Source organism: Tachyglossus aculeatus, chromosome X3 (genome assembly GCF_015852505.1).
Source record: "Tachyglossus aculeatus isolate mTacAcu1 chromosome X3, mTacAcu1.pri, whole genome shotgun sequence".
NCBI classification, from domain to species: domain Eukaryota; kingdom Metazoa; phylum Chordata; class Mammalia; order Monotremata; family Tachyglossidae; genus Tachyglossus; species Tachyglossus aculeatus.
The window spans coordinates 14343079-14364423 of record NC_052099.1 but is presented as its reverse complement, the minus strand read 5'-3'; the positions used below and the strand labels follow the sequence as shown (position 1 = coordinate 14364423).

Genomic DNA, 21345 nt, shown 5'->3' with positions numbered 1-21345 from the left:
GCGTCAGTCCCGGTTCAAATCCCGGCGCCTTTCCGAATCGCGTTGATACGTCACCTGTTACCGAAGAGGCCCGGGAACTGGGGGCGGTCTTTTTCAGCGCCCGCCTGAACTGCGCCACGCCCCGGACGACGTTCCGCACCTTCGTCCACAAGAAGACGCCGCTGCGGTTACTGCTTGGCCACGGGCTCTCCAAGACCACCTGAAAGCAGACGCGCGGCTGACCGGCGCCGTCTCCGACCAAGGGGGCGTTTCCACGGGCCAACCCGGCGACGGCGTCTAGCGGGAAACGGGGCGTTTCATCTACGGCATCTACTGAGCGCTTGGGACCGACGGGCGCGGGCCGAAACGGAGACTGAAATGATCGCCTGGGGTCCGTAAGGCCGTTGGCTTGACGCTTTCGGGGCGGCTTACCTTGTTATAGTAACCGTACGTGATGGCGTTCGGTTGGATCCTGGCATTTTTCATCTCGAACAGGACCCGGACGGCCAGGACCGGATGACCCCAGAGTCCGCACAGCTGCATCACGACCCTGTAGCATACCTTCCCAAGAAGAAACGGGGAAACCGAGGCGTGACCAAGACGGCCTGGAGCCATTTGGAGCCGGGGGCCGCGGGTTCAAATCCCGGCCCCGCCCGTTGGCGGCCGGGTGGCTCTGGGCACGTCGCTTCACGTCTCTGGGCCTCGGTTACCTCATCTGGAAAATGGGGGTGACGACCGCGAGCCCCGCCGTGGGACCACCTGATCACCTCCCCGGCGCTTAGAACGGCGCTCTGCACATAGTAAGCGCTTGATAAACGCCATCGTTATTACGATTTCAAATTCCCCGGAACTCTAGCCCACTGTCGGGTAGGGACCGTCTCTAGATGTTGCCACCTTGGACTTCCCAAGCACTCAGTACAGTGCTCTGCACACAGTAAGCGCTTGATAAACGCCATCATTATTACGATTTCAAATTCCCCGGACCTCTAGCCCGCTGTCGGGTAGGAACCGTCTCTAGATGTTGCCACCTTGGACTTCCCAAGCGCTCAGTACAGTGCTCTGCACACAGTAAGCGCTTGATAAACGCCATCATTATTACGATTTCAAATTCCCCGGAACTCTAGCCCGCTGTCGGGTAGGGACCGTCTCTAGATGTTGCCACCTTGGACTTCCCAAGCGCTCAGTACAGTGCTCTGCACACAGTAAGCGCTTGATAAACACCATCATTATTACGATTTCAAATTCCCCGGAACTCTAGCCCGCTGTCGGGTAGGGACCGTCTCTAGATGTTGCCACCTTGGACTTCCCAAGCGCTCAGTACAGTGCTCCCCACACAGTAAGCGCTCAATAAATACGATTGAAGGAATGAATGAATAAGCCGGCCCAGAGACCGGTAGAGGACCGGAAACTCTCCAGGTGGGACCCTGAGAGGGCCCAGAAGTCCATACGTATATACGTTTGTATGTATTTATTGCTCTATTTCATTTGTGCATATTTATTCTATTTTATTTTGTGGCCCAGAAGTCCATATGTATATATGTTTGTATTTATTGCTCTATTTAATTTGTGCATATTTATTCTATTTATTTTATTTTGAGGCCTAGAAGTCCATATGTATATATGTTTGTACGTATTTATTACTCTATTTCATTTGTGCATATTTATTCTATTTATTTTATTTTGTGGCCCAGAAGCCCATATGTATATATGTTTGTATGTATTTATTACTCTATTTCATTTGTGCATATTTATTGTTTATTTTATTTTGTGGCCCAGAAGTCCATATGTATATACGTTTGTATGTATTTATTGCTCTATTTAATTTGTGCATATTTATTCTATTTATTTTATTTTGTGGCCCAGAAGTCCACATGTATATACGTTTGTATGTATTTATTGCTCTATTTCATTTGTGCATATTTATTCTATTTATTTTATTTTGTGGCCCAGAAGTCCATATGTATATACGTTTGTATGTATTTATTGCTCTATTTAATTTGTGCATATTTATTCTATTTATTTTATTTTGTGGCCCAGAAGTCCATATGTATATACGTTTGTATGTATTTATTACTCTATTTCATTTGTGCATATTTATTCTATTTATTTTATTTTGTGGCCCAGAAGTCCATATGTATGTTTGTATGTATTTATTACTCTCTTTTATTTGTGCACATTTATTCTATTTATTTTATTTTGTCAATATGTTTTGTTTTGTTCTCCGTCTCCCGCTTCTAGACCATGAGCCCACCGTCGGGTAGGGACCACCTCTAGATGCTGCCGACTTGGACCTCCCAAGCGCTCAGTACAGTGCTCCGCGCACCGGAAGCGCTCAATAAATACGATTGAAGGAATGAATGAATAAGCCGGCCCAGAGACCGGTAGAGGACCGGAAACTCTCCAGGTGGGACCCTGAGAGGGCCCAGAAGTCCATATGTATATACGTTTGTATGTATTTATTGCTCTATTTCATTTGTGCATATTTATTCTATTTATTTTATTTTGTGGCCCAGAAGCCCATATGTATATATGTTTGTATGTATTTATTACTCTATTTCATTTGTGCATATTTATTCTGTTTATTTTATTTTGTGGCCCAGAAGCCCATATATATATATATGTTTGTATGTATTTATTGCTCTATTTAATTTGTGCATATTTATTCTATTTATTTTATTTTGTGGCCCAGAAGTCCATATGAATATATGTTTGTATGTATTTATTGCTCTATTTCATTTGTGCATATTTATTCTGTTTATTTTATTTTGAGGCCCAGAAGCCCATATGTATATATGTTTGTACGTATTTATTACTCTATTTCATTTGTGCATATTTATTCTATTTATTTTATTTTGTGGCCCAGAAGCCCATATGTATATATGTTTGTATGTATTTATTACTCTATTTCATTTGTGCATATTTATTCTATTTATTTTATTTTGTGGCCCAGAAGCCCATATGTATATATGTTTCTATGTATTTATTAATCTATTTCATTTGTGCATATTTATTCTATTCATTTTATTTTGTGGCACAGAAGCCCATATGTATATATGTTTGCATGTATTTATTTTACTCTATTTCATTTGTGCATATTTATTGTTTATTTTACTTTGTGGCCCAGAAGTCCATATGTATATACGTTTGTATGTATTTATTGCTCTATTTCATTTGAGCATATTTATTCTATTTATTTTATTTTGTGGCCCAGAAGTCCATAAGTATATACGTTTGTATGTATTTATTGCTCTAATTCATTTGTGCATATTTATTCTATTTATTTTATTTTGTGGCCCAGAAGTCCATATGTATGTTTGTATGTATTTATTGCTCTATTTAACTTGTGCATATTTATTCTATTTATTTTATTTTGTGGCCCAGAAGCCCATATGTATATACGTTTGTACGTATTTATTACTCTATTTCATTTGTGCATATTTATTCTATTCATTTTATTTTGTGGCCCAGAGTCCATATGTATATATGTTTGTACGTATTTATTACTCTAATTTGTGCATATTTATTCTATTCATTTTATTTTGTCAATATGTTTCGTTTTGTTGTCCGTCTCCCCCTTCTCGACCGCGAGCCCGCCGTCGGGCAGGGACCGCCTCTAGATGCTGCCGGCTTGGACCGCCCAAGCGCTCGGTCCAGTGCTCCGCGCACAGGAAGCGCTCACTAAATACGACTGAAGGAATGAACGACTAAGCCGGCCCAGGCGCAGCCTCAATCAATCGCATTTATTGAGCGCTTACCGTGCGCAGAGCGCCGGACGAAGCGCTTGGGAAGGACAAGTTGGCAACTTATAGAGCCGGCCCCTTGCCCCGCACGCAGTAAGCGCTCGATAACTACGGCCGAGCGATGGACCGACTCGCCGCGACTCACCTCATCGAGCGGGTCGACGTCCGTCTTCCTCATCTTGATGAGAACGTCGTACGCCTGCTGAAGGGCTCGGACCTTAGGATGGGACACTCTCACGTAGGCTGGCAGGCAAATGAACCACAGGCTGTAACAGTGGCTGAACAGGCATTTGGCCCACTGGGGAGGGCTTGCGATAGACTTCTTGGCCAGTTTGTGTGCCGTTTTTATCTCCTAGAAAGGGGAAAGAGAGCCGAGACGGAGACAAATTCCCACCCAGCCGGACCGCTCCGCCTCTTTCTTCTCCGCGCACGGCTGACGAGCGCCAAAGGGCTTCCGCTTTTGAACGCCTGCCACGAAACACCCGGTGTGGCCCGACGGCCGACCACGTCCGGACTCCCAAAACGCTCTCCGACGGCGGGCTCGGCGTCCGCCCCTCCGGGCCACGAGAAGCCGGCCGCCGCCGCGCACCGAGCAGGCGGCTTGGGCCAACAGATCGAAATGCAAGCTCACCTGCTTAGTCCTCTTTGCCATGAGGGCCGGACTGCTCGAAATGCTGTTCCCGGAAGGGTGCTTAGAGAAGGACAGCTTCAGCTCCTGCGGTCTGTCGAAGAGCTTCAGGTCCAGTCTCGGAAAGTTTGTGTAGCTTGCGAAAGACAGAGAGGCGTCTCACTACTTTCAAATAAATGCTGCTCCTCTGCGGGGGGATCGGGGTCCGCGTCTTCGCGAACTCACTGAGCGGGAGGGAATCCTTCCGGGCGCTAACGGCCCTTCCCACGTCCCCACGGTGCAGATCCTTCCCGCGGCCTGAGCGGCCCAATTATCCCCCGGGAGCTTCCCCGCGTCCTTTCGAGGGGCCGGTTTTCAGAGAGAGCAGTTTCCTTTCCGAAAGAGTGGCCTCACGCGTCCCAATTCAATCCGCCAAAACCGGAAAGTACGAGGAGCACGGCAACCGCGCGTTACGTCCGGCCTCGGAGGAAGGTCTACCGAGGGAGCCGCTTAATTCCTCGAAGAGATTATCGGAAAACCGCCTCTGTTTTATGAGATGAGGCAGGCCCCGGCTGTACCGCTCTCTCAGTCATTCATCCACTCAATCACCTGTATATATGCTTGTACATATTTATTACTCTATTTTACTTGTACATATTTGCAATTCGATTGATTTTATTTTGTTAACATGTTTTGTTTTGTCGTCCGTCTCCCCCTTCTAGACCGCGAGCCCGCCGCCGGGTAGGGACCGGCTCCAGATGTTGCCGACTTGGACTTCCCAGGCGCTTAGTCCGGTGCTCTGCACACAGGAAGCGCTCAATAAATACCATTGAATGAATGAACTTGGGAGGAACAGAGTGTGTTTGTACCTATTTATTACTCTATTTTACTTGTACATATTTATTCTATTTATTTTATTTGGTTAATTGGTTTTGTTGTCTGTCTCCCCCTTCTAGACTGTGAGCCCGCCGTCGGGTAGGGACCGGCTCTATCTGTTGCCGACTTGTCCTTCCCAAGCGCTTAGTCCGGTGCTCTGCACACAGTAAGCGCTCAATAAATACGATTGAACAAATGAACTTGGGAGGAACAGAGTGTGTTTGTACCTATTTATTACTCCATTTATTTTACTTGTACATATTTATTTTATTTGGTTAATTTGTTTTGTTTTGTCATCTGTCTCCCCCTTCTAGACTGTGAGCCCGCCGTTGGGTAGGGACCGGCTCTATATGGTGCCAACTTGGACTTCCCAAGTGCTTAGTACAGTGCTCTGCACATAGTAAGCGCTCAATAAATACGACTGAATGAATGAATGTATACATATATACATATATATGTATACATATATATACACATACCTGTATATATGTATATATGTTTGCACGTATTTATTACTCTATGTATTTATTTTATTTGTACATATTTATTCTATTTATTTTATCTTGTTAATATGTTTGGTTGTGTTCTCTGTCTCCCCCTTCTAGACTGTGAGCCCGCCGTCGGGTGGGGACCGTCTCTGTATGCTGCCAACTTGTACTTCCCAAGCGCTTAGTCCAGTGCTCTGCACACAGTAAACGCTCAATAAATACGATTGAATGAACGAATGTATACATATATACACACATAAATATACATATACACACACACACATATATATACATATATATGCACACATACACATACATATATACATATACATATATACACACATATATATATACATACCTGTATGTATGTATATATGTTTGTACATATTTATTACTCTATTTTATTTGTACATATTTATTCTATTTATTTTATCTTGTTAATATGTTTTGTTTCGTTGTCTGTCTCCCCCTTCTAGACCGTGAGCCCACCGTCGGGTAGGGACCGGCTCTAGATGTTGCCGACTTGGATTTCCCAGGCACTTAGTCCAGTGCTCTGCACACAGTAAGCGCTCAATAAATACGACTGAACAAATGAACTTAGAGGAACAGAGTGTGTTTGTACCTATTACTCTATTTATTTTACTTGTATATATTTATTCTATTTATTTTATTTGGTTAATTGGTTTTGTTGTCTGTCTCCCCCTTCTAGACTGTGAGCCCGCTGTCGGGTAGGGACCGGCTCTAGATGTTGCCAACTTGGACTTCCCAAGCGCTTAGTACAGTGCTCTGCACACAGTAAGTGCTCAATAAATATGAATGAATGAACGCATACATATATACACACATACATATATATGTATACACATACATACATGTATACACATACACACATATGTATACATATACATACACACACATATATATACATATATATGTATACATATATATACATGCCTGTATATATGTATGCATGTTTGTACGTATTCATTACTCTATTTATTTATGTATTTTATTTGTACATATTTATTCTATTTATTTTATCTTGTTAATATGTTTTGTTCTCTGTCTCCCCCTTCTAGCCTGTGAGCCCGCCGTCGGGTAGGGACCGTCTCTGTATGTTGCCAACTTGGACTTCCCAAGCGCTTAGTACAGTGCTCTGCACACAGTAAGTGCTCAATAAATACGACTGAATGAATGTACACATATATACATACATATATATATATGTATACATATATATATACATATATATACACAAACCTGTATATATGTATATATATTTGTACATATTTTTACTCTATTTATTTTATTTGTACTCATTTATTCTATTTATTTTATCTTGTTAATATGTTTGGTTTTGTTCTCTGTCTCCCCCTTCTAGCCCGTGAGCCCACCGTCGGGTAGGGGCCGTCTCTGTATGTTGCCAACTTGGACTTCCCAAGCGCTTAGTACAGTGCTCTGCACACAGTAAGTGCTCAATACGACTGAATGAAAAAATGTACACATATATACATATATATACACACACCTGTATATATGTATATATATTTGTACATATTTATTACTCTATTTTATTTGTGCTCATTTATTCTATTCATTTTATCTTGTTAATATGTTTGGTTTTGTTCTCTGTCTCCCCCTTCTAGCCCGTGAGCCCACCGTCGGGTAGGGGCCGTCTCTGTATGTTGCCAACTTGGACTTCCCAAGCGCTTAGTACAGTGCTCTGCACACAGTAAGTGCTCAATACGACTGAATGAAAAAATGTACACATATATACATATATATACACACACCTGTATATATGTATATATATTTGTACATATTTATTACTCTATTTTATTTGTACATATTTATTCTATTCATTTTATCTTGTTAATATGTTTGGTTTTGTTCTCTGTCTCCCCATTCTAGCCCGTGAGCCCGCCGTCGGGTAGGGACCGTCTCTGTATGTTGCCAACTTGGACTTCCCAAGCGCTTAGTACAGTGCTCTGCACACAGTAAGCGCTCAATAAATACGACTGAATGAATGTACACATATATACATACATACATACATATATGTATACATATATATATATACATATATATACACAAACCTGTATATATGTATATATATTTGTACATATTTATTACTCTATTTTATTTGTGCTCATTTATTCTATTCATTTTATCTTGTTAATATGTTTGGTTTTGTTCTCTGTCTCCCCCTTCTAGCCCGTGAGCCCGCCGTCGGGTAGGGACCGTCTCTGTATGTTGCCAACTTGGACTTCCCAAGCGCTTAGTACAGTGCTCTGCACACAGTAAGTGCTCAATAAATACGACTGAATGAACGAATGTACACATATATACATATATATATGTATACATATATATATACACATATATATAGACATACCTGTATATATGTATATATATTTGTACATATTTATTACTCTATTTTATTTGTACGCATTTATTCTATTCATTTTATCTTGTTAATATGTTTGGTTTTGTTCTCTGTCTCCCCCTTCTAGCCCGTGAGCCCGCCGTCGGGTAGGGACCGTCTCTGTATGTTGCCAACTTGGACTTCCCAAGCGCTTAGTACGGTGCTCGGCACACAGTAAGCGCTCAATAAATACGACTGAATGAAAGAATGTACACATATATACATACATACATATATATGTATACATATACATACATATATATACACAAACCTGTATATATGTATATATATTTGTACATATTTATTACTCTATTTTATTTGTACATATTTATTCTATTCATTTTATCTTGTTAATATCTTTGGTTTTGTTCTCTGTCTCCCCCTTCTAGCCCGTGAGCCCGCCGTCGGGTAGGGACCGGCTCTGTATGTTGCCAACTTGGACTTCCCAAGCGCTTAGTACAGTGCTCTGCACACAGTAAGTGCTCAATAAATACGACTGAATGAAAGAATGTACACATATATACATATATATATGTATACATATATATATACACACATATATATACACATACCTGTATATATGTGTATATATTTGTACATATTTATTACTCTATTTTATTTGTACATATTTATTCTATTTATTTTATCTTGTTAATATGTTTTGTTTTGTTTTCTGTCTCCCCCTTCTAGCCCGTGAGCCCACCGTCAGGTAGGGACCGTCTCTGTATATTGCCAACTTGGACTTCCCAAGCGCTTAGTACAGTGCTCTGCACACAGTAAGTGCTCAATAAATACGACTGAATGAACGAATGTACACATATATACATATATATATGTATACATATATATATATACACATATATATAGACATACCTGTATATATGTATATATATATTTGTACATATTTATTACTCTATTTTATTTGTACGCATTTATTCTATTCATTTTATCTTGTTAACATGTTTGGTTTTGTTCTCTGTCTCCCCCTTCTAGCCCGTGAGCCCGCCGTCGGGTAGGGACCGGCTCTGTATGTTGCCAACTTGGACTTCCCAAGCGCTTAGTACAGTGCTCTGCACACAGTAAGTGCTCAATAAATACGACTGAATGAACGAATGTACACATATATACATACATATATATATGTATACATATATATATACACACACACATATATATACACATACCTGTATATATGTATATATATTTGTACATATTTATTACTCTATTTTATTTGTACATATTTATTCTATTCATTTTATCTTGTTAACATGTTTGGTTTTGTTCTCTGTCTCCCCCTTCTAGCCCGTGAGCCCGCCGTCGGGTAGGGACCGGCTCTGTATGTTGCCAACTTGGACTTCCCAAGCGCTTAGTACAGTGCTCTGCACACAGTAAGTGCTCAATAAATACGACTGAATGAACGAATGTACACATATATACATACATATATATATGTATACATATATATATACACACACACATATATATACACATACCTGTATATATGTATATATATTTGTACATATTTATTACTCTATTTTATTTGTACATATTTATTCTATTCATTTTATCTTGTTAACATGTTTGGTTTTGTTCTCTGTCTCCCCCTTCTAGCCCGTGAGCCCGCCGTCGGGTAGGGACCGGCTCTGTATGTTGCCAACTTGGACTTCCCAAGCGCTTAGTACAGTGCTCTGCACACAGTAAGTGCTCAATAAATACGACTGAATGAACGAATGTACACATATATACATACATATATATATGTATACATATATATATACACACACATATATATACACATACCTGTATATATGTATATATATTTGTACATATTTATTACTCTATTTTATTTGTACATATTTATTCTATTCATTTTATCTTGTTAACATGTTTGGTTTTGTTCTCTGTCTCCCCCTTCTAGCCCGTGAGCCCGTCGTCGGGTAGGGACCGGCTCTGTATGTTGCCAACTTGGACTTCCCAAGCGCTTAGTACAGTGCTCTGCACACAGTAAGTGCTCAATACGACTGAATGAAAAAATGTACACATATATACATATATATACACACACCTGTATATATGTATATATATTTGTACATATTTATTACTCTATTTTATTTGTACGCATTTATTCTATTCATTTTATCTTGTTAATATGTTTGGTTTTGTTCTCTGTCTCCCCCCTTCTAGCCCGTGAGCCCGCCGTCGGGTAGGGACCATCTCTGTATGTTGCCAACTTGGACTTCCCAAGCGCTTAGTACGGTGCTCGGCACACAGTAAGCGCTCAATAAATACGACTGAATGAAAGAATGTACACATATATACATACATATATATGTATACATATACATACATATATATACACAAACCTGTATATATGTATATATATTTGTACATATTTATTACTCTATTTTATTTGTACATATTTATTCTATTCATTTTATCTTGTTAATATCTTTGGTTTTGTTCTCTGTCTCCCCCTTCTAGCCCGTGAGCCCGCCGTCGGGTAGGGACCGGCTCTGTATGTTGCCAACTTGGACTTCCCAAGCGCTTAGTACAGTGCTCTGCACACAGTAAGTGCTCAATAAATACGACTGAATGAAAGAATGTACACATATATACATATATATATGTATACATATATATATACACACATATATATACACATACCTGTATATATGTGTATATGTTTGTACGTATTTATTACTCTATTTTATTTGTACATATTTATTCTATTTATTTTATCTTGTTAATATGTTTTGTTTTGTTTTCTGTCTCCCCTTCTAGCCTGTGAGCCCGCCGTCAGGTAGGGACCGTCTCTGTATATTGCCAACTTGGACTTCCCAAGCGCTTAGTACAGTGCTCTGCACACAGTAAGTGCTCAATAAATACGACTGAATGAATGAATGTACACATATATACATATATATATGTATACATATATATATACACATATATATAGACATACCTGTATATATGTATATATATATTTGTACGTATTTATTACTCTATTTTATTTGTACGCATTTATTCTATTCATTTTATCTTGTTAATATGTTTGGTTTTGTTCTCTGTCTCCCCCTTCTAGCCCGTGAGCCCGCCGTCGGGTAGGGACCGGCTCTGTATGTTGCCAACTTGGACTTCCCAAGCGCTTAGTACAGTGCTCTGCACACAGTAAGCGCTCAATACGATTGAATGAATGAATGTACACCTATATATACATGCATGCATATGTATACGTATACACACACATATATATACACATACCTGTATATATGTTTGTACATATTTATTACTCTATTTTATTTGTACATATTTATTCTATTTATTTTATTATGTTAATATGTTTGGTTTTGTTCTCTGTCTCCCCCTTCTAGCCCGTGAGCCCGCCGGCGGGTAGGGGCCGGCTCTAGACGTTGCCGACTCGGACCGCCCAAGCGCTCAGTCCGGAGCTCCGCGCACAGCGAGCGCTCGGTGAACACGACTGAAGGGAGGAAGGAAGGAAAGGGAAACTAAGGCACCGAGAGGGTGACGGAGCGGGCGGAGCAGGGATTAAAACACAGATCCTCTGTCCCCCAGGCCCGTGCTCTAACCACCAGGCCACACCGTTTCTCAGAGGAAAGCGACAGCGAGGCCAGAAAAGAGCATCCCTCAATCTCCGGCTTCGCTCAGGAGGATTTCCGGACTAGCCGTGATTTTCCAGGCGGAAAGCACGGAAAAGGCCCTTGGATTTTTTTGGGGGCGGGTGTGCACGCGGGGGATCTGCTCAGCGTCTCCCGAGCCCGTAGCCTTGGCGTCGGTGCTTCGCGCATGGTCAGCACTTAATAAACGTCACTGTTATTAGCATCCCTGCCTCCGTTCCACCCACACGGCTCTAATCGGATAATAATAATAATAATAACGACATTTATTAAAGCGCTTACTATGTGCAAAGCACTGTTCTAAGCGCTGGGGTAGATGCAAGGTGATCAGGTTGTCCCATGCAGGGGGGCTCACAGTAATAAGATAATGATTATAGACGTTATATGTATATAATTGATAACTAATAATATAATGATCTGCAACGCGATTATGATAATATAATACTGTAATATAATAATTATGGCATGTCAATAATAATAATGGCACTTATTAAGCGCTTACTATGTGCAAAGCACTGTTCTAAGCGCTGGGGTAGATGCAAGGTGATCAGGTTGTCCCATGGGGGGCTCACAGTAATAATATAATGATTATAGAATTTATATGTATATAATCAATAACTAATAATATAACGATCTGCAATATGATTATGATAATACTGTGATATAATAATTATGGTATGTTAATAAGAAAAATGGCATTTATTAAGCGCTTACTATGTGCAAAGCACTGTTCTAAGCGCTGGGGTAGACACAAGGTGATCAGGTTGTCCGATGGGGGTGGGGGGGGCTCACAGTAATAATATAATGATTATAGAATGTATATGTATATAATCAATAACTAATATAATGATCTGCAATGCAATTATGATAATATAATACTGTAAAATAATAATTATGGTATGTTAATAATAATAATAATGGCATTTATTAAGCGCTTACTATGTGCAAAGCACTATTCTAAGCGCTGGGGTAGATGCAAGGTGATCAGGTTGCCCCATGGGGGGGGGGGGGGGGGGGGACCTCACAGTAATAATATAATGATTATAGAATTTATATGTAGATAATCAATAGCTAATAATATAATGATCTGCAATGCGATTATGATACTATAATACTGTAATATAATAATTATGGTATGTTAATAATAATAATAATAATGGCACTTATTAAGCGCTTACTATGTGTAAAGCACTGTTCTAAGCGCTGAGGTAAATACAAGGTGATCAGGTTGTCCCATGGGGGGGGCTCACAGTAATAATATAATGATTATAGAATTTACATGTATATGATCAATAACTAATAATATAATGATCTGCAATGCGATTATGATGATAATATAATACTGTAATATAATAATTATGGTATGTTAATAATAATGATGGCATTTATTAAGCGCTTACTATGTGCAAAGCACTGTTCTAAGTGCTGGGGAGGTTACAAGGTGATAAAGTTGTCCCACGGGGAGGCTCACAGTCTTAACCCCCATTTTACAGAGGAGGTAACTGAGGCCCAGAGAATAATGATAATAGTAATAATAATTATAATGGCTTTTATTAAGCGCTTACTATGTGCAAAGCACTGTTCTAAGCGCTGGGGTAGATGCAAGGTGATCAGGTTGTCCCCTTGGGGGGGCTCTCAGTAATAATATAATGATTATAGAACTTATATGCATATAATCAATAACTAATAATATAATGATCTGCAATGTGATTATGATAATATAATACTGTAATATAATAATTATGGTATGTTAATAATAATAATAATGGCATTTATTAAGCGCTTACTATGTGCAAAGCACTGTTCGAAGCGCTGGGGGTGGATACAAGGTGATCAGGTTGTCCCATGGGGGGGCTCACAGTAATAATATAATGATTATAGAAATTATATGTATATAATTAATAACTAATAATATAATGATCTGCAACGTGATTATAATACTGTAATATAATAATTATGGTATGTTAATAATAATGGCATTTATTAAGTGCTTACTATGTGCAAAGCACTGTTCTAAGCGCTGGGGTAGATACAAGGTGATAAGGTTGCCTCATGGGGAGGCACACAGTCTTTACCCCCATTTTACAGAGGAGGTAACTGAGGCCCAGAGAATAATAATAATAATTGTTATTATAATGGCATTTATTAAGCACCTACTATGTGCAAAGCACTGTTCTATGCGCTGGGGGTGGATACAAGGTGATCAGGTTGTCCCATGGCAGGGGGGGGGGGGGCTCACAGTAATAATATAATGATTATAGAAATTATATGTATATAATCAATAACTAATAATATAATGATCTGCAATGTGATTATGATAATACTGTAATATAATGATTATGGAATGTTAATAATAATAATGGCATTTATTAAGCGCTTACTATGTGCAAAGCACTGTTCTAAGCGCTGGGGTAGATACAAGGTGATCAGGTGGTCCCAAGGGGAGGCTCACAGTCTTAACCCCCATTTTACAGAGGAGGTAACTGAGGCCCAGAGAATAATAATTATTATTATAATGGCATTTATTAAGCGCTTACTATGTGCAAAGCACTGTTCTAAGCGCTGGGGGTGGATACCAGGTGATTAGGTTGTCCCATCGGGGGGGGCTCACAGTAATAATATAATGATTATAGAAGTCATATGTATATAATCAATAACTAATAATATAATGATCTGTGACATGATTATGATAATATAATACTGTAATATAATAATTATGGTATGTTAATAATAATAATGGCATTTATTAAGCGCTTACTATGTGCAAAGCACTGTTCTAAGCGCTGGGGGTGGATACAAGGTGATCAGGTTGTCCCATGGGGGGGGCTCACAGTAATAATAATGATTATAGAATTTATATGTATAGAATTAATAACTGATAATATGATGATCTGATGCATCTATCCGGGCGCCGTTGACGTCTCTCTACTTATTTCGTCGTCTGCCTCCCCTTTCGAGCCGGCCACGGCGGGGAGGGACTGTTTCCACCTGTTGGGCCCCAGCGCCCAGCACAGAGTAAGCGCTCGGTAAATCCGACGGGCGGCACCGACAGCCAAGTCGGTCACCGAATCCCGGCGGTCTCACCTTCCCCACGTCGCCAAGGATCCGCCCTCCCCTCTCCATCCTCGGTGCGGTCGCCCGGCCTATCCCGACCGGAGAAGGGCGGCAGCCAGCTTCCCGGCCTCCCACCCGCTCGCCTCTCCCCGCTCCGGTCGACTCCGCTGCCCCGATGATCCCGCTACGGAAACGTGTCGGAAATCGCCGGCGGTGGCCCATCGGCCCCCGTGGCCAACGAGAACGCCTCCCGCTCGGCTTTAAGGCTCTCTCCGTCGCCTCGCCCCCTCTTCCCTCACCTCCCGTCTCTCCTCCGGCATCCCGTCCCGCTCGCTCCGGCGCTAACCTTCTCAGTCCGCTGGCCCGGAACGCCCTCCCTCCCCAAATCCGCCGGACGCCCGCTCTTCCCGCCCTTCGGAGCCCTGCTGCGGGCGCATCTCCTCCCCCAGGGGCCTGCCCGTTCCTTCATTCACTCAGTCCTATTTATTGAGCGCTTACCGGGTGCAGAGCACTGTACTGAGCGCTTGGGAAGTCCAAGTCGGCAACCTCTAGAGACGGTCCCCACCCGACAGCGGGCGCTTTTCCTCGGCTCTCCCTCCTTTCCCGCCCCACGGCACTTGTGTCTGTATCTATAATTCTATTTATCAATAGAAATGGATGCCTGTTTATCATCATCATCATCAATCGTATTTATTGAGCGCTTACTATGTGCAGAGCACTGGACTAAGCGCTTGGGAAGGACAAATTGGCAACATCTAGAGACAGTCCCTACCCAACAGTGGGTTCACGGTCTAAAAGGGGGAGACAGAGAACAAAACCAAACAGACTAACAAAATAAAATAAATAGAATAGCTATGTACAAGTAAAATAAATTTTACTTGGACTGATGTCTGTCTCCCCCCTCTAATAATAATAATAATAACGACGGCATTTGTTAAGCACTTACTCCGTGCGGAGCACCGTCCTAAGCGCTGGGGAGGTGACAAGGTGATCAGGTCATCCCCCGGGGGGGCGGCTCCCGCTCTTCATCCCCATTTTCCAGGTGAGGGAACCGAGGCCCAGAGAAGTGAAGTGACTTGCCCAGAGTCACCCAGCTGACGGTCGGCGGAGCCGGGATTCGAACCCAGGACCTCAGACTCCAAAGCCCGGGCTCTTTCCGCTGAGCCACGCTGCTTCCCACTTCTGGAGATAGCTATAATTCTATTATTTATTTATATTCATGCCTGTTTGCTTGTACTGATGTCTGTCTCCCCCTTCTAATAATAATAATAATAATGACGGTATTTACTAAGCGCTTACGCTGTGCCGAGCACCGTTCTAAGCGCTGGGGAGGTGACAAGGTGATCAGGTGGTCCCATGGGGGGCTCCCGGTCTTCATCCCCATTTTCCAGGTGAGGGAACCGAGGCCCAGAGAAGTGAGGTGACTTGCCCAGAGTCACCCAGCTGACGGGTGGCGGAGCCGGGATTCGAACCCAGGACCTCGGACTCCAAAGCCCGGGCTCTTTCCGCTGCTTCTCCGGGCTGTGAGCCCGCCGCGGGCGGGGACTGTCTCTCTCTTTATAGCTGCATGGTACTTCCCAAGCGCTCAGCACAGTGCTCTGCACACAGTAAGTGCTCAATAAATAGGACTGAATGACTGCGTCAGGCACTGTACTAAGCGCCGGGGTGGATACAAGCCAATCACGCCGGACACAGGCCGTGGCCCACAGCCTGAACGGAGAAGCAGCGTGGCTCGGCGGAAAAGAGCCCGGGCTTTGGAGTCCGAGGTCACGGGTTCGAATTCCGCTCCGCCACCTGGCAGCCGGCGAGTCGCTTCACCTCTCTGAGCCTCATGTTCCCTCATCTGGAAAATGGGGATGAAGACCGGGAGCCCCCCCCCCCAAAGTGGGACCACCTGATCACCTTGTAACCTCCCCGGCGCTCAGAACGGTGCTCGGCACATAGTAAGCGCCTAACAAATGTCACCACCATCATCCCGGCTCCGCCGGGTGTCGGCCGCGGGACCCGGGGCTAGTCGCTTCCCTCCTCCGTGCCTCAGTGACCTCATCTGGGAAATGGGGGGCGAAGGCCACGCCGCTTCTCCTGGCAGGTGGAATCCCCGGTTTCCGCCCTTGCCAATCCCGGTAGCCGACTCGCACCCGTCTCCCGCCCCGCCGGTTACCTGTATTTAGGCGACCCGTCTTGTCCGTCTTCGGGGGCGGGCTCCGGCGGCATTACGAACACCGTGTGCTCGCTCTTCTGCGAGTCATCGAGCTCGATCAATCTGGCGTCCGCCGACTCCGCATCAAACTGCAATAAGCGACGGTTCGGCCGTCAGACCCATCACGGCGGGGCTCTCCCCGCGGGCCGCGCGCCGGACTCGACGCCCTCCCAAACGCGCTCCCTGCCCGCAGGGAGCTGACGGTCTCCGGGGGAGGCGGGCGTTAAAAGAAACGAATTACGGCACGGAAGCGGCGTGGAGAGGGTACGGTGAGCAGGTCGGCAGCGGAGAGGGCGAGCCGGTGGCGTTGGCTTTTTTTTTTTTTTGAGTCGGGCACGGAGATAAACGCGCCCGTCTCCGGGCCGGATATCTTTTTGGCAGAGGAAGGGGAAGCCGACGAAAATTACCTTGTCTCCTTTCTCCGCGCCTTTGTCGGGAAACAACTGGAAGAGGGAGAAACGCGATTAGTCGGTTAGGCGTCTCTTCTTCTCCCATTCCGAGACCGGCCGGGGTCCCTGGCCGGGAATCGGTCTCCCGGCGGTTTTCCCGGCAGGCCGGACGGCGTCCGGCCGCTGTCGGCTGTCGGGCCCCGGTCCGCCGCGACGGGATTCGCTCCGACCGCCACTTCTCCGTCCGATTCCACCGGTCCCTCATCCTAGACTTCCCCCTTCTAGACCGCGAGCCCGCCGTCGGGGAGGGACCGGCTCTGTGTGTTGCCGACTTGGCCTTCCCAAGCGCTTAGGCACACAGGAAGCGCTCAATAAATACGACAATGAACGACTGGATCCGGCTCATCCTACACTCTCAGTCCCTCAGGGACCTCATCCCTTCGCGCGTCCCTCATCCCCCCGTCTCCAGCCCGCGACGAGCTCTCGGCCTGCCCGGCTCTGTACTACACGCTCCCGCGGGGACTGCCATCATCTTCGAGCTCAAAACCCTCCGACGCCTTCCCGTCCCCCCAATCAATCAATCAATCGCATTTATTGAGCGCTGTGTGCAGAGCACTGTACTAAGCGCTTGGGAAGTCCAAGTTGGCAACATATAGAGACGGTCCCTGCCCAACAGTGGGCTCACAGTCTAAAAGCAGCAGCGAGCAGCTGCTTCCCATCGAGAGCGGCGGCGTGGCTCGGTGGGAAGCGCCCGGTCACGGGTTCCAATCCCGACCCTGCCAACCGTGGGTGGCTTGGGGCGAGTCACTTCACTTCTCCGGGCCTCGGTTCCCTCATCTGTCAAATGGGGATGAAGACCGGGAGCCCCCCGCGGGACCACCTGATCACCTTGTAACCTCCCCCGGTGCTTAGAACGGTGCTTAGCACATAGTAAGCGCTTAACAAATACCATCATCATCCTCATTATCATTATTACAGAGTAAGCGCTTACACATAGTAAGCACTTAACAAATATCATCATCATCCTTATTATCATTATTATAGAGTAAGCGCTTACACATAGTAAGTGCTCAACAAATACCATCATCATCTTTATTATTATTATTATAGAGTAAGCGCTTATACATAAGCGCTTAACAAATACCATCATCATCCTCATTATTATTATTATAGAGAAAGCACTTACACATAGTAAGCGCTTAATACCACCATCATCCTTATTATTATAAGAGTAAGCGCTTACACATAGTAAGCGCTTAACAAATTCCATCATCACTCCTTATTATTATTATTATTATAGAATAAGCGCTTACACATAGTAAGTGCTTAACAAATTCCATCATCATCCTTATTATTATTATTATTATAGAATAAGTGCTTACACATAGTAAGCGCTTAACAAATACCATCATCCTTATTATTATTATTATTATTATACAGTAAGCGCTTACACATAGTAAGTGCTTAAAAAATACCATCATCATCCTTATTATTATTATTATAGAGTAAGCGCTTACACATAGTAAGCACTTAAATACCATCATCCTTATTATTATTATTATTATTATTATAGAGTAAGCGCTTACACATAGTAAGCGCTTAACAAATACCATCATCATCCTTATTATTATTAGAGTAAGCGCTTACACATAGTAAGCGCTTAAATACCATCATCATCCTTATTCTCATTATTATAGAGTAAGCGCTTAACAAACACCATCATCATCCTTATTATCATTATTATTATTATAGAGTAAGCGCTTACACATAGTAAGCGCTTAACAAATACCATCATCATCCTTATTATTATTATTATTATAGAGTAAGCACTTACACATAGTAAGCGCTTAACAAATACCATCATCATCCTCATTATTATTATTATAGAGTAAGCGCTTACACATAGTAAGTGCTTAACAAATACCATCATCATTCTTATTATAGAGTAAGCGCTTACACATAGTAAGCGCTTAAATACCATCATCATCCTTATTATCATTATTATAGAGTAAGCGCTTAACAAATACCATCATCATCCTTATTATCATTATTATAGAGTAAGCGCTTAACAAATACCATCATCCTTATTATTATTATTATTATAGAGTAAGCGCTTACACACAGTAAATGCTCAACAAATACCATCATCATCCTTATTATTATTATCATAATAGAGTAAGCGCTTAGTCCTCTCCCGGTTCTCCTCTTATCTCTCCGGCCGTTCATTCTCATTCTCCTTCGCTGGCTCCTCCTCCCCCTCCCATCCCCTTACTGTCGGGGTTCCTCAAGGGTCAATTCTCGGTCCCCTTCTGTCCTCCATCTACACGCACTCCCTCGGTGACCTCATTCGCTCCCACGGCTTCAACTATCATCTCTACGCTGATGACACCCAGATCTCCATCTCTGCCCCTGCTCTCTCCCCCTCCCTCCAGGCTCGCATCTCCTCCTGCCTTCAGGACATCTCCATCTGGATGTCCGCCCGCCACCTAAAGCTCAACATGTCGAAGACTGAGCTCCTTGTCTTCCCTCCCAAACCTTGTCCTCTCCCTGACTTTCCCGTCACTGCTGATGGCACTACCATCCTTCCCGTCTCACAAGCCCGCAACCTTGGTGTCGTCCTCGACTCCGCTCCCTCGTTCACCCCTCACATCCAATCCATCACCAAAACCCGCCGGTCTCACCTCCGCAACGTCGCCAAGATCCACCCTTTCCTCTCCATCCAAACCGCTACCCTGCCGGTTCAATCGCTCATCCCATCCCACCTGGATTACTGCATCGGCCTCCTCTCCAATCTCCCATCCTCCTGTCTCTCCCCGCTTCACGCTGCTGCCCGGATCATCTCTGTGCAGAAACACTCTGGGCACATCACTCCCCTCCTCAAAAATCTCCAGTGGCTGCCCATCAACCTATGCATTGAGCAGAAACTCCTCACCCTCAGCTTCAAGGCTCCCCATCACCTCACCCCCTCTTACCTCACCTCCCTTCTGTCCTTCTCCAGCCCAGCCCGCACCCTCCGCTCCTCCGCCGCTAATCTCCTCACCGGGCCTCGTTCTCGCCTGTCCCGCCGTCGACCCCCGGCCCACGTCCTCCCCCGGGCCTGGAATGCCCTCCCTCTGCCCATCTGCCAAGCTGTCTCTCTTCCTCCCTTCAAAGCCCTCCTGAAAGCTCACCTCCTCCAAGAGGCCTTCCCACACTGAGCCCCCTTTTTCCTCTCCTCCTCCCCATCCCCTCATCTGCCCTACCTCCTTCCCCTCCCCACGGCACTGGTATATATTTGTACAGATTTACTACTCTATTTTACTTGTACCTATTTACTAGTCCACTTATCCTGTTAATGATGCGCACGTGGCTTTGACGCCTGTCCACGCGTTTTGTTCTGCCGCCCGTCTCCCCCTTCTAGACCGCGAGCCCGCTGTCGGGTAGGGACCGGCTCCGTGCGTCGCCGACTTGGACTTTCCAAGCGCTCGGTACAGCGCTCTGCGCACGGTAAGCGCTCGGTAAATACTATTGAACAAATGAATGAATTCGATCCCCTCCAAATTGGCCAGATCACAGCTCTTGACAGCTCGCTTTCTCCGGGAGTCGTTTTCTTCTCCCCGCCGTCCGTCGGTCGGCTGTAGCTTTTGGGCCACATCCTCCCGACGGTCTCCTCCCCACTTACAAACTCCCTGCCATCCTTAGCACTTCCCCGCGTACGTACTCCGTTAACACGTTCACTTCTCCATCTTTCCATTCTCTTTTTCCCTCCCATTTATGAGCGATTGTGCGTCCGTCGCTCCTCGAGGGCAAGGACTGATTCCCCCAACTCCACCCTCCCGCGCGCGGTAAAACGCTCAATAAATACTACTTGCCCCTCCAACAGTCCCCTTGGCAAAAAGCAAAAAGAAACTATCTGTTGCCGTTTTATTAAAAAATTCTCCGTCAAAGCCGCACCCTAAACGCAGTTTGAAGT

General features: G+C 44.2%; 1 protein-coding gene across 8 annotated transcripts in view; it reads right to left on the bottom strand.

The window, feature by feature from the left end:
- Positions 1-21345, bottom strand: part of DENND4C (DENN domain containing 4C) — a 164963-nt gene that overhangs the window by 63675 nt on the left and 79943 nt on the right. For all 8 annotated transcript variants that reach the window (XM_038770216.1, XM_038770217.1, XM_038770218.1 and 5 more), the window contains 6 exons: positions 17412-17447; positions 16966-17093; positions 4351-4483; positions 3865-4071; positions 412-540; positions 55-199 (listed from right to left, as the gene is read on the bottom strand). In XM_038770216.1, the coding sequence (XP_038626144.1) occupies positions 55-199; positions 412-540; positions 3865-4071; positions 4351-4483; positions 16966-17093; positions 17412-17447 (778 nt within the window). The remainder of the gene's footprint in view (positions 1-54; positions 200-411; positions 541-3864; positions 4072-4350; positions 4484-16965; positions 17094-17411; positions 17448-21345) is intronic.